The sequence below is a fragment of the Amphimedon queenslandica genome, unplaced genomic scaffold, assembly GCF_000090795.2.
Source record: "Amphimedon queenslandica unplaced genomic scaffold, v1.1 AMPQUscaffold_13500, whole genome shotgun sequence".
Lineage (NCBI taxonomy): Eukaryota > Metazoa > Porifera > Demospongiae > Haplosclerida > Niphatidae > Amphimedon > Amphimedon queenslandica.
In genome coordinates this window covers 88,969-101,243 of record NW_003546264.1, presented here as the reverse complement: position 1 = coordinate 101,243, position 12,275 = coordinate 88,969, and the positions used below count along the sequence as shown (strand labels likewise).

Below are 12,275 nucleotides of genomic sequence, written 5' to 3'. Positions count from 1 at the left end.
GTCTTCAGTGTATGGTAACAATGTATCTATTGCATGCTAGTACCTTGATTACAGTGCTAATAGTAAAGGGCTCATTGTATACTGTTATCCACCCCAGTACATGTAATAAAGCACTGCCCCATTGATCTTTACTCATTCTATTGTTTAAACATTTTTCTTTTTTTATTTCAATAGGGATCAAGTTTAAAGTTGGTTGAGTGTGAGGTAGAATGAGAGTTAATAATGTATAATTACGCATGTTTATAATGTATTTTATGCATGTACAATATAATCCACACATGTCCTTCCATCCCCACCCCCCAACCTCTAGTAGGCCTCTGACTGTTCTGGACTGGACTCGGGATCAAGTTTAAAGTTGGTTGAGTGTGAGGTAGAGTGAGAGTTAATAATGTATAATTACGCATGTTTATAATGTATTTTATGCATGTACAATATAATCCACACATGTCCTTCCATCCCCACCCCCCAACCTCTAGTAGGCCTCTGACTGTTCTGGACTGGACTCGGGATCAAGTTTAAAGTTGGTTGAGTGTGAGGTAGAGTGAGAGTTAATAATGTATAATTACGCATGTTTATAATGTATTTTATGCATGTACAATATAATCCACACATGTTCTTCCACCCCCCCCACCACCCCCTCTAGTAGGTCTGACTGTTCTGGACTGGACCTGGACCCTGGTAAGTATTGATTGCATGTTCTCCGTTATTACATGTAATGGGGTGGATAACAGTATACAATGAGCCTATGGTTGAAATCTAATCTGAATTTTAATTTTTTTTGAAATAAGAAACTTGAATAAGTAGGTGGGGCAGTGGAGCTATAACCACACCCACTAAACAGGCGTGGCTTTTACAATTCGGAGTCAGTATACTCTCTTATGTGGCCCGTATACTAAGAATAGAGAAGTCGGACACGCCCCTTATACTAGGGCGTGGCTGGTGCTGAAAATGGGCTCCAATTTTATGCTGGGAGATGGTTCCTTTGGTGCATTTACATTCTACGCTCGTGAGCATCAGGCGGAGGAATGCAACAGTCACGGCCTTCCCCTCACTCCAAACACCATTCTCATGACCGGCCGGTTCGAAGGAATGAGGAACATACAGCACAATAACCTCTGTGCTTATTTGGACCTGCTCAAATGTAATGGAGGTCAGCCTTTGTCCCTGTTCTCATTAATTTATTTTCTCTCTGCCGTCACAGAGAGAATGGTTTGTGTTTCTGAGTATTACAAAGACTCGCTGGAGACCAGAATGAAGCAAAAGTACTCATTCACTCAGTAAGTGGAATTATTAGATGGTTTTTGAGTAATGGGTTCACGATCAATCATTATTAATAGTTTGGGTGCAGCTCAGTTAGCAGCTGAGCTAACTGACGCTCTTTCTTATCTTCATGAGAGAAACATGGCTGCCTCTTTCCTCTGTACAGAGTCCGTCTTGTTCAATAAAAATGTATTTTTAAATTTGTCTCATCAAGTAATATTGCTCCTTCCTAGGGTAACGTTAAATTGTTTAATTATGGATTCTGTCACATTACTGATTATGGCAATTTTGTGGATTTTGCTCTCGAGTGAGTTAATAACTAGCCACACCTCTTTTAATAACCCCAGGTCTCCTCGGTACATATCGCCCGAGCTCCTTCTCTCTCAGAGCAAAGACCTTCACATTGCCATGGCAACAAAGTCTAATATCTGGTCACTGGGTATCATTCTGCTTGAGGTGTTCATGGTGAGTCAGTCGATGATGTCATTATGATGTAACTTGGTTCTAATTAAAGGAATGCCACTTGTATCCTGATCTATTTTTAAAAAATGGACTGGCCACTTTATTTACTTGTCTCCTCCGATTTGTACGAAACAGTCAAAGTATGTGTAGATTCTTTTGGGTGTGGTCATGTTATAATTAGGGGGTGGGGCTACACCTCTGGATGGCCTCCTGGAAACTCACGGATTAGCTGAGAAACCAATGGACACTAATTTAAAATCATTTCTTGAGCTCTGCCTTGTACCGCTGCCATCAAAAAGGTATTTATAGTAACAGTAGAGTGATGATGTATTCATGTTACTATTTATAGATCATCCGCCCATTCCCTTTTGTCACACGTGTACCTCAAGGTAGCTAAGAATAAGAAAGACAGCGACAATCTACCAAAAGTATATTATAACTAATTAATAATAGTTGAAGTGAAGCTCTTACTGTTACTCATTATTGCTACCAGCTGGTTAGTATACGGAATCCGTTTGATGGTGAGAGGGTCACGGAAAAGATTGAAGTACCTTCTCCATACTCTAGTAGCAGCATGAGCACTGGTGAGGCTAACGTCATTTTAAAAGAGGATCATCTCTCCAGCTGCAGTTTACAAGTAAATATTAATTAATAATAATATTATATTCTTTGCTTAGGAGGTATATTTTTTATGGTCTTTGGCTGGAGGAGATTTGAATAACGAACTAAGTAAAGCCTCACTAGTTACTAATAGACCACCTGTACTGAGTTTACCATGGTAACTGATTGTTACTAATGATTATTATTAGTTATTAATGATAGTGTGGTGGCACAGGACATCAAAGAGTTTGGAGTAGAAGAAGATTCAATTCATTTGTATGATGACACAGTGGTTACTCTACCGATGGAACAATTGAGAAAAGTAATAATAATAATAATTATAATTATTGTTATTATAATGATCCTAATTATTATCAGAGACTCCAGTCCAAAGGTATTGAGGACTATTACCCAATAATGCCAGACCCTGAAGTAGTGAAGAAGTATGTACATACACTTATTAACTGGTTATTAATTATTAATTACATGTTAGTGATCGCAGGTCAGTTGTCAATGATTCAGAGCAGCTGCTGCAGCTAAGCAAACTACCTCTTCAAATTAAAGAAAAAGACATCGACTATCAAGTAATTACTTTATTATTATTTTATTGTTGTTGTTGTTTGTTTAGTTTCATCGTCTCATATTATATCGTCGTTTACTAGAGGCGTATCCTTATACAAAAGAATTAATAATTACTGAAGCTATTGTTGATGTGTGTCCGCTCAATCGGGGACCAATATGGGCAGCACTGCTTGATGTACATGTAAGCCACACCTACCAATTAACACTAGCCACGCCCAATAATTATAGGGTGATATTGTCTCAAGATATGATGAAATAGATAAGGAATCAGCCACACCCACTGACCGACAGATAGCAGTAGATATTCCTCGTTGCCACCAGTACCACCTGCTCCTTGCCTCCACTACTGGTCAGTTCAAATTCAATAGATTATTAAAGGCATGGGTCAGGGACCATCCTCACTTAGTCTACTGGCAAGGTAACTTTATGACCTCATGTGATATCATATGATGTCATTGGTAGGTCTTGATTCTCTCTGTGCTCCTTTCCTTTCTTTAAATTTCAATGACGAAGGTAAGCGAGCCTCATCCTGTAGGTGTGGTTTCTATTGATTATTAGCGTTGGCCTATGCCTCATTCTGTTCATTCATTGATAAATATTTAACCAACTTCTTCCTCAAGGACAACTCACCAGTAATGCAAGGTACGTATCATGTGACTATCATGTGACCTCTTCTTTAGAATATCTAGCAATATTCTTACAGCTCATTGCTTATCATGATCCAGTAGTGTTTAACAGATTGGATACCATTGGCTTTTTCCCAGACGTACGTTAGCCATTATTAATATTAATAATGATTATTAGTCCTGTACACTATGCAGCTGTATGCCATCCCCTGGTTCCTCACTATGTTCACTCGTAAGTTATGACATCACATGATGTCACGTTACATCACACGATGTCATTTACTTGTAGATGTTTTTCCGCTGGATAAAGTCTATCATTTATGGGATACACTGTTGCTAGGCAACCCGTCTTTTCCTCTATTTGTGGGTGTGAGTATATTAGTCCAGTTGCGTAATGAGTTGCTAAGTTACGACTTTAACGAGTGCATTATGATGTTCTCTGACCTGCCAGGTCAGCATTTTATTAATTAATTTTAATTTTTTAATTAATTCTATTTTGTTAGATATTAATATTCATCAATGTGTTACGGAGGCGGGCAGGTTATACCACATTACTCCGCCCAGTTTATATTTAAGAACACAAGGGAAACCACAGGAACCCTTGGATAATTTTCATGGCCCCCCTGAAGCAGTAAGCAATGAAATATTGATTCCGATTGAAATTAAGAATTCTCCATTTTATTGCATTTTTATATTTTATTTTAATTTCTTTATATCTCTAGTGTAAAGTCCCACTCTCCATTGAGTCTTTGAGGTTAGAGTGTTCTCCTCAGCTATCGGCTCATGATCTCATCTCTCTTTGTAAACTGGAGAGTCGAGCTATCGGATATGAACGGGTTTCTAAGACTCCGCCCAACAGCAAAGACCCCAACGACCCGTTGCTATGGAGAGACTTGGGTACTAAAGGGAGAAACGGAGAAGTAATAGTTATTGACATCAGAACACAAGAAGAGTATCCTTCATACATCATATTACATCATATTGCATCATATTACATGTAATGATGTCATTAGTTATTATTCTTAATTGGCTCCGCCCAGGTTTGAGTCAGGTCACATGATGTCCTCGTACAACCTTCCTCATTACGAAGGGACTTTCCTTCCAAATGGTGACCTGACAGGGTCTCCAGAGACAGCTTGTCTTCGTGAAAGAGAGTGGGATTTCATAGTAATACTGGCAGGGAAAGGAGACCAGGCAGCAACAGTATGTCACTATTAGTAGCAGCTGCTTCAACTCTCTCTCTCTTTTAGTTTGCAAGGCAGCTGGTTCGTCTTAATTTCCACCATGTTTGTACGTTAAATGGAGGAGCTGGTGTTCTTCGCTCGCTGGGACTTCTCTCCTCAGTTTTAGAATGATAGTAAACCACACCCACTCTTAATTAAAGGAGGTGTGGTTCTAATTTATAGCTGTGCTATACAGTATTTATACAAGAGGCTAACATTGTATTATTTTTATAGTATTTTTGCTTTCACCAAAAGCGCCCACGTTATTGCACGTGTTTATAGTATACGGACGTAATATCCAAGATTAATTTGCAGCTCCAGCCCCGCCCATGCAGCAACCCAATGCAGCTAGCTTTGTTAGCAATGGAGAAGGTTTTAGCCCTTGCTACTTTGTTCTTCCTTCTTGGAGTCCTCAGCTCAAGTGGAGACATTATTTGTCCAGATAAGGTCACAGAGTGTATTTCTGGTAACACCTGCTGCCCCTCAGACAGCAGCAAGACCAGCTACTTGTGCTGTCCCCTCTCCTCGGCAGTTTGCTGCTCAGACTACTTACACTGCTGCCCTCAGGGATACAAGTGTGGCAGTGAGGGATACTGTTCCAATTACCCACCACCTCCTCTTCATAATAATGAGACCAAGACTGTCTTAAGAGACTGAAACAATGGCATTATGCTTGGTAATGGCTCCTTTCTTCTTAATGTTGCTACGCTTTGCTGCAAATGTCACAAACTATTATCATTGTATATCTTTATTGACATTTTGTTGATTTTTACAAGATTATAAAATGAATGATAATTAATGTACTTGTAACCGACGGTAACACTGCAGGCTACATAGCGGCTGGTTTGTTTTTGAATCGGAATATCTCTTAGGGTTACTGGAACACACAGAGCACAGTGGACGAGCAGGAGGGGGCAATGGAGAGGACACTGGACGATGGATAGGAAACTGGAGACCGGGAGTGACCGATAGACTAGTACCTTTAGTCACATGATCATAATAACGAATATGAGGACCGAGGACCTGAGGGGCTTGTTTCTATAAATGAAGATCATTAGTAGCAGCTGCTGTGGACTATATCTCTCACTTTATCATCATCTTTCTTCTTCGTTGACTGCTTTTGTAACAATTTCTGTACAGTATCAGCCTAAACAACCAGTAATAATAATAACAACAGCACCATTATGATATCATGATCATCATTACCTTGTGTTTTTCTCTACGTTTAATTGCCTGGAGTCGCCTCTTCTTATTTCTTTCCGTTTTCTTCAATAGCATTTCTTCGGACTCAATTTCATCAGATTTCATTTCTAATTCATTAATATTAATAACTCCATCCATTAATAACTAGCCATGCCTACTCATTAACGGTAGCTCCAAAAGTTCTTCTTCTTTCGATCCAAGCATTGATCTCTAATTATAAGGACGTTATCGTACAGTCATTATATCTGTACCTGTCTTGCTGTCATTGCATTAGGGTCCTTAGCTTGTGGGAGATACCCTCGCTCATTTACCATACCTGTTTCCAAGGCAACAAGCCACGCCTCCTCCTCGTCTTCCTCAATTTCTTCTTCTCCACTGAACTGGAAACTAATGTCCCTCCCATCACCATCCCCAGGAGATATATCATCACTACCTATTGATACATGTACACGAGATCATGTGACTATCATGTGACTATCATGTGTACGTACCTCCCACCCACTCATCTCCATAGTTACTAATGGACGGGCCCGTCCCTATGGAAACCCTGTCCTCAGTGGTAGTGAGGAGCTCGTTTGATCCTAGTTTAATCTTAAGAGTCAATGGCCTGTGACTTGAAGTAGCTGACAGAGGAAGAGCTTGTTGGGACTCGTCATCAGTAATGGAGACTGAAGCCTCTTCATCTTCTACTATGGCTTGTTTCTCAACGTGTCTCTTCTTTTTAACTTTCTTCACTCTCTTTTTCTTTAGAGAGGAGGGCTCTGCTAATCAGAAAATGAAGTCGTGATTGTAAAATGGGGACACTAACCTTCTTCTTGAGCTGGTTCTTGCTCTCTCTTCCTCTTTCGTCCCATTAGCACTACCTTTATCTCCTCCTCCTCTTCATGGGGTGTGAGGTTACCTTGGTGACTGATATACATCAGGTAAGTATGCTCGCACTGTTGTTCAATGGTGAGTCTTCTCCTCTTGGAACAAACAGTAGGGGAAGGGTAGGCTCCGCAGCGACCTCTCAAAATGGAAGAGGGAAGAGTAAGAAGATGAGATGCTGCTGCTGTTTGGACGTTTCTTTCTCCTTTGAGGCTTCACCACTTGAGCCATGGCCATCAAGACCAGTACCAAAAGCTCTAGGCCACCATTTTGTAACTAACATTGCAAATGAGGTCTGCCCTTCACTAAAAGTAAGGCATTACAAGCATTATACTGAAGCTGCTTTTATGATAAAATTTAAATTTCACACTTTTACAGAGCAGATCTAGCTCCGATCCAAGCAACTCAAATGCTAACATGAACAGTAAACACACAAACTCTCGCCCTACTCCTCCTCCTCCTCCCCCTACTGCAGTCCATCCTAAAGTCCAGGAGAGGAAGTTCCTCTTCAAACGACCCCATCACCAGGCCTACGGCTCACGGTCAGCCGCCCCATTGTACCAGTTCACTCATTTCTTTCAGCTTTATGACCACATTGATGACTACAGGAAGTATTGCTGTAGCATCTCTACAGTCCAGTCTTCTTCTTATAATCAGTCATCAACTGGTGCTGTCAGTAATGGAGGATTGACTGTCAAGAAAGCCGTTCCAACTTGCACACCATCAGTAATGCAAATGACAGCTCCTAAGGAGAGGTATGTCCATGTCCAGTGTCTTTATGATTGCACTTCCATTCATTTGTAGACCTCCCGAGCGGCAAGCAGCAGATATTAACTACATAATATTTGAGTGTCCAACAAGACATGACACTTCACTCCTTTACAGACCCCTTCTCTTTGCAAGGAACTCAGGACAACCTTCTAACGCCTCTTCAAGACTACTAGCAGAATATTGGTCATCAGCAGCTTCCACTGTTGACTCTGTGATGCACATTAAAGGGAGCACTCACTCAGGTGAAATCATTATCCTTAATACATGTACACTGAACTGTGTAAACAGTTTGAGCAGATTATGATTGAAATTTTTTGAATTATTAATAATGGTTTTAAAATCACCCTAAATTTTCATCACATTTTCTGATGTCTTCTACATGTACTTAGACACTTGTTGTACATTGGAGCTCATTATTTCTATTATTGTTAGTTAATGGCAGTTCATGTAAGAATGGGCTAGGAACAGAGAAACACGAAGAGCAAAAGGAAGACCCACTTTTATTGCTCCAGCAACAGAACAACAAGCAGTCAGGAGCATTCCTTCATCACATAGAGAGGAAAATGAAAGAGAAAGCTATGATTGCTAAGGAAGACAAAAGTGTTGGAGGAGGAGGAGGAGGAGGAGGAGGGAGGGCATTGCTGGAGCTACAGGTGGAACCAATGACACTCAACGAAGCAAAGTACATGAGCAAGAATTAAATGTAATTATTTTTATTATTAATTTTTTGTTTTTTAAAGATGCAATTGTCACAATGTTGAATCAAGGAATCGTATTTCATCATTCTCTTCTTCCAACAGCAATCATCAATCACCTAATATTAGATCAAAATCACCTACTGAAACTGTATCGTGTCAAATTAACGATGAATCAAAGATCCACTTTGATATTAACTCCTCGAAAGCTAATCTTGAACAATCAAAGACTGATATTGATGCAAAATCAAACAGAGATCAAGGAATCAGTGATAAAGAAATCAATAATCAAGGAATCAGTGATCAAGGGATAACACGAGTTGATTATCCGATATTTGTTGCAGAGGAAGCTTCTAGTGTTACCTCAACTAGCAGTGCTCCTTCTGAAGGAGCTTCCTCTTCTTCGTCTTTAAGGAGACCAATCCACAGCAATGTCTATAGCAACCCCTTCGAATACTCAACCAACAGAGAAGAAGACTCCATTATAACTCACAAAGCCAGTGGAAGACTCCTGGCAGGTCGGATCAGAGCAATATCTGATTCTGGAGTAACAGCAGGAGATGAGAGCATCAGCAACAGCTTACAGAGTAAGTCTTTGTTCAAGAACAACTCATCCAAGGAAGGATTAGTGAGAAAGAGCTCTGATGACCAAGCTAGCTATGTTCCTCCAACCAATAGTCTTCCTAACTTTCTAAATTTGACACTGTCCCAGCATAATAGCATCATACCACCAAACACTCCGAGTCATTCGAACAGAGATCTCCTGTATGTTGGTGTAAACCCAAGACCGCTCTCTCATGAGGTCATTCCACAAAGCATCAGTTCAAGAGTCAAGCACAGGCTCACATTATGTGGAACCAGTTCTCCTTCTCCTCCTCCTACTGTCAGTCATCATGATCCTTTACTTAAGAAGAATTCAAAAGGAAGGCATTACAGACATTGCTTCAAGAAGTCTCTTAGTCGACGTATTTCATCCACCAATCGCTGGATGGTAGTAGATCACACTTCAGTGTCTGGTAAAGGTAGCAAAACACTGCCAACGCTTGAAGACATCGTGAATGCTGAATGATATGAGCACCAAGTACCTCTTGACACATTTTTGCAATTACATGTATGTTCTCTCTTTTTTTGATTCAACTTTTTCATCTTTTTTGTAAAAAATAGACAAGACATGCGTAATAGTACAGTTTTAGGAACAACAATATTTAAAACAAATAAATGTAAAGTACAAGATTACTCTAAAGTGCTGTTAACAATACTGCTCCACTTCTCACTCAGTGAACTGTGGAGTCTCTGTGGTAGCCACATTGCCAAGTGTGACAGTAGATCTATCAAAAGAAAGCTATGAATAACGTTATTATTCTGAAATAATTATTGTTGCAAATTTCGTGTTTCTAGTCCAGTTGCAGAAATCAAATCACAAAATCTGAATCTTCATTGCCACGTGCTGTAGCTTGGAATAATTTTTACAAATCTTGTTGTACTTACATTTAGGATCAGTCTTCCATATATTCATTAATTCTTGTCTACTTGATACTTCATTTTCAACGAGAGACGAGAGAAGAACTTGAGTCCTTTTGTGGAGTTTGGCCCAACTCTTGACCATCGTAATGGGAGGAGTCAGCAATGAATCCGTGAACTGAGAAAAACCAGGAGCAACCTATACAATAATAATAATAATAATAATAATAATAATAATAATAATAATAATAATAATAATAATAATAATAATAATAATAACAATAATAATAATAATATTAATAATAATAATAATTATTATTATTAAATGGAGAGTTCGGAATGAGCTCAAACTTTATATGCCACACAAGAGTTGCGTATAAAGCTCCTTAAGTTGAATGAGGTCTTACTTCTCCTTTGAGTAGAAAAACTGCAAACCATTTGTATCTTTCCAAAGAATCCGTGGGGTAAGGAAAGGACTGAACACCAAGCTGCCAAGAACCTTTTAAACATAAAATCAAGATAGCAATAATAATAATGATAATAATAATAATAATTAATAATACCAAATGAATATTTCATGTGACAATAGACCCTCCCACTTGAGGTGTTAAAAGTAGGCAGAGGATCTTCAAGAGGATCAGAGAACACGCACCTAGCCGGCAGTAACCATGGCAACCACTCGGCCTCAATAACACTGACATCTATTGCAATACATTAATTAACTGAGTGGGTGTGACTTATAATTAATTACTTCTCATATACAAACGAGTGGTTTCATGTAGTTCTTGAAATACAACAAACTGGGGAAGAGGAGAAGAGAGACAGAGAGAGGAGGACGAGGGTAAGTAGACCGGACTATCAGTCAGCTGACACTAAAGGATAAGAAATAAGAAATAAAGCTTTGGTGGAATATACTTCGTATCCATAATGATATTTCTTCTTTTCTTCTACATTCATTCGACTGGTATCAATCTTCCTATATCACATGATAATCACATGTGACACTGTGTGTGTGTGGGCAGTAACAACCTTGCTACTTTATTAGGAGAACCAGCTAGTACCAACTGACGAAGGACCTTTACCTGTTCATTTATAAACTGATCATGTGACTATCATGTGACCTTACTTGTTCTGAAGTGGGCAGGGCCAGATTAGGATCAAGTGAAAGGTCGCCTTTACCAGAAATTCCATTAACTAAAACAATAATTGATTAATTAATAATTAAATTAATTAATTACTGGTATTAGTAAGTTGCCGTCTCAATTTCCTAATCTCATCCATTGCTTTAATTCTTAGTCCTCTCATTTTACAATATTCGTTTCTATTTAATGCCCTCTCATAGCCTTGAACTGCTCCTAGCAACACCATCAGGTCTCCTAGGAGACGCCCCTCCCCCTAGCAACAGCAAGTAACGTTGTTATTATTATTATATTGGAGTACCTTTATTGTCCATTTCTTGTCAATTTCATTTTGAAATATCTCCCGGACACTCAGAGCCGAGACTAAGATTACCATATAAGGTAGGCAGCCATTTTGATGAGAGAGAGAAATCATTTTAGCAAAAGACGGAGAGACAGGAAGAGAAGCCATAGTACGTCCGACAGAAGTAATGGCTAATCTCTCAGAATCAATGGCTCCTAAATGAACTAAAAGATCTTCCGCAGCCTACACAAGTACATGTACATTAATAAAATGAAATAAGACAGACCCTTCCCTCTCTCACCTTTAAGGCTTCTTTACTGGGTGGAGTTGGAAAAGGGAAATTAATCACTTTAATGATATTCATAGCTTTCATCTGAAGGACTAGACCATCCACTGGTTGCTGGGTTACGTCAGGTTCTGAAAACTCAATGAAATTATTTTGAAAAACAGCAGAAGAATAAAGCCTAAGAGAAGAGTCCCATGATGATCACACGATCAAGAGGTGTGGCTAACCTGTAGCAGTGTCCAGGTTCAGTTCTTCCTGCACGACCTGCTCTTTGATTGGCTGACGCTTTTGAAACCCAATCAACTTTAAGCGTTGAAACACCAGTAACAGAGTCGTAATACTTTCTCTTAACCTTAGGACAAAAGAATTAATTAGTAAGTGCAAGGTTGGGTCATTAAACAAGAAAGAGTTACACTACAAAACAGTACTGACCTTTCCTGTATCAACAACATATTTTACATTAGGGATAGTGATTGAGGTCTCTGCAACATTAGTAGCTACAATACAGACACGAGAAGACACAGCCATCACATCAGAACCAAACACCTGTCAGACATGAAGTACATGTAAGTTCAGCATTAAAAATTCGTAAAAAAATCCAATTTTGCTCGGAATTAGTTCAAACTTTCTACACAACATAAGAACATGTATATGTATCAGAAAATGTAATAAAAATGGAGAATTCTCTACTTTCCATTTTTGGCAAAATTCGGCCCGAGACCATGTACTATAGTACAGGGACTTTTGTCCGATTTTGGAGCAATTTAAAAAATTTGTAAAAAACTCAATTTTGATTGGAATCAGCTCAAACTTTCTA

At 39.1% G+C, this 12,275-nt stretch overlaps 4 protein-coding genes across 5 annotated transcripts in view; 2 read left to right on the top strand and 2 right to left on the bottom strand.

Moving 5' to 3' along the window:
• Positions 1-666: 666 nt before the first annotated feature.
• Positions 667-5,037, top strand: LOC100639561 (TBC domain-containing protein kinase-like protein). The gene is made up of 24 exons (XM_011411852.2): positions 667-1,150; positions 1,202-1,277; positions 1,338-1,449; positions 1,494-1,567; positions 1,608-1,725; positions 1,775-1,862; positions 1,904-2,021; positions 2,072-2,150; positions 2,216-2,359; positions 2,400-2,500; positions 2,545-2,644; positions 2,701-2,765; positions 2,816-2,906; positions 2,951-3,085; positions 3,133-3,322; positions 3,367-3,417; positions 3,463-3,546; positions 3,585-3,670; positions 3,726-3,762; positions 3,820-3,981; positions 4,034-4,161; positions 4,253-4,482; positions 4,571-4,733; positions 4,781-5,037. Exons 1-24 carry the CDS (start codon positions 949-951, stop codon positions 4,883-4,885), a joined length of 2,739 nt encoding a protein of 912 aa, XP_011410154.1. The 5' UTR covers positions 667-948; the 3' UTR covers positions 4,886-5,037.
• A 420-nt stretch (positions 5,038-5,457) lies between these two features.
• LOC100634886 (INO80 complex subunit B-like) lies at positions 5,458-6,876 on the bottom strand. Of its 2 annotated transcripts, none has more exons than XM_019993173.1 (7): positions 6,765-6,876; positions 6,448-6,720; positions 6,208-6,389; positions 6,115-6,166; positions 5,960-6,063; positions 5,841-5,900; positions 5,458-5,791 (listed from the first exon to the last, which is right to left on the bottom strand). In XM_019993173.1, the coding sequence occupies exons 1-7, from the start codon at positions 6,874-6,876 to the stop codon at positions 5,549-5,551; spliced, it is 1,026 nt and encodes a 341-aa protein (XP_019848732.1). In that variant the 3' UTR covers positions 5,458-5,548. The 2 variants fall into 2 exon arrangements, with proteins under 2 accessions (XP_019848732.1, XP_003384124.2); XM_003384076.3 differs by having other exon boundaries at positions 6,448-6,717.
• Positions 6,833-9,491, top strand: LOC109580227 (uncharacterized). Its single transcript, XM_019993172.1, has 5 exons — positions 6,833-7,134; positions 7,202-7,578; positions 7,628-7,836; positions 8,027-8,276; positions 8,335-9,491. The coding sequence occupies exons 1-5, from the start codon at positions 6,841-6,843 to the stop codon at positions 9,356-9,358; spliced, it is 2,154 nt and encodes a 717-aa protein (XP_019848731.1). The 5' UTR covers positions 6,833-6,840; the 3' UTR covers positions 9,359-9,491.
• Positions 9,307-12,275, bottom strand: part of LOC100639436 (probable ATP-dependent RNA helicase DHX37) — an 8,454-nt gene continuing 5,485 nt past the window's right edge. The window contains exons 10-22 of the mRNA XM_011411850.2: positions 11,891-12,004; positions 11,686-11,810; positions 11,474-11,636; positions 11,191-11,415; positions 10,989-11,145; positions 10,877-10,944; positions 10,780-10,832; positions 10,666-10,726; positions 10,502-10,622; positions 10,314-10,451; positions 10,158-10,249; positions 9,778-9,949; positions 9,307-9,617 (exon numbers count right to left, since the gene is read on the bottom strand). Coding sequence (XP_011410152.2) covers positions 9,523-9,617; positions 9,778-9,949; positions 10,158-10,249; positions 10,314-10,451; positions 10,502-10,622; positions 10,666-10,726; positions 10,780-10,832; positions 10,877-10,944; positions 10,989-11,145; positions 11,191-11,415; positions 11,474-11,636; positions 11,686-11,810; positions 11,891-12,004 — 1,584 coding nt within the window. The 3' untranslated portion in view covers positions 9,307-9,522. The remainder of the gene's footprint in view (positions 9,618-9,777; positions 9,950-10,157; positions 10,250-10,313; positions 10,452-10,501; positions 10,623-10,665; positions 10,727-10,779; positions 10,833-10,876; positions 10,945-10,988; positions 11,146-11,190; positions 11,416-11,473; positions 11,637-11,685; positions 11,811-11,890; positions 12,005-12,275) is intronic.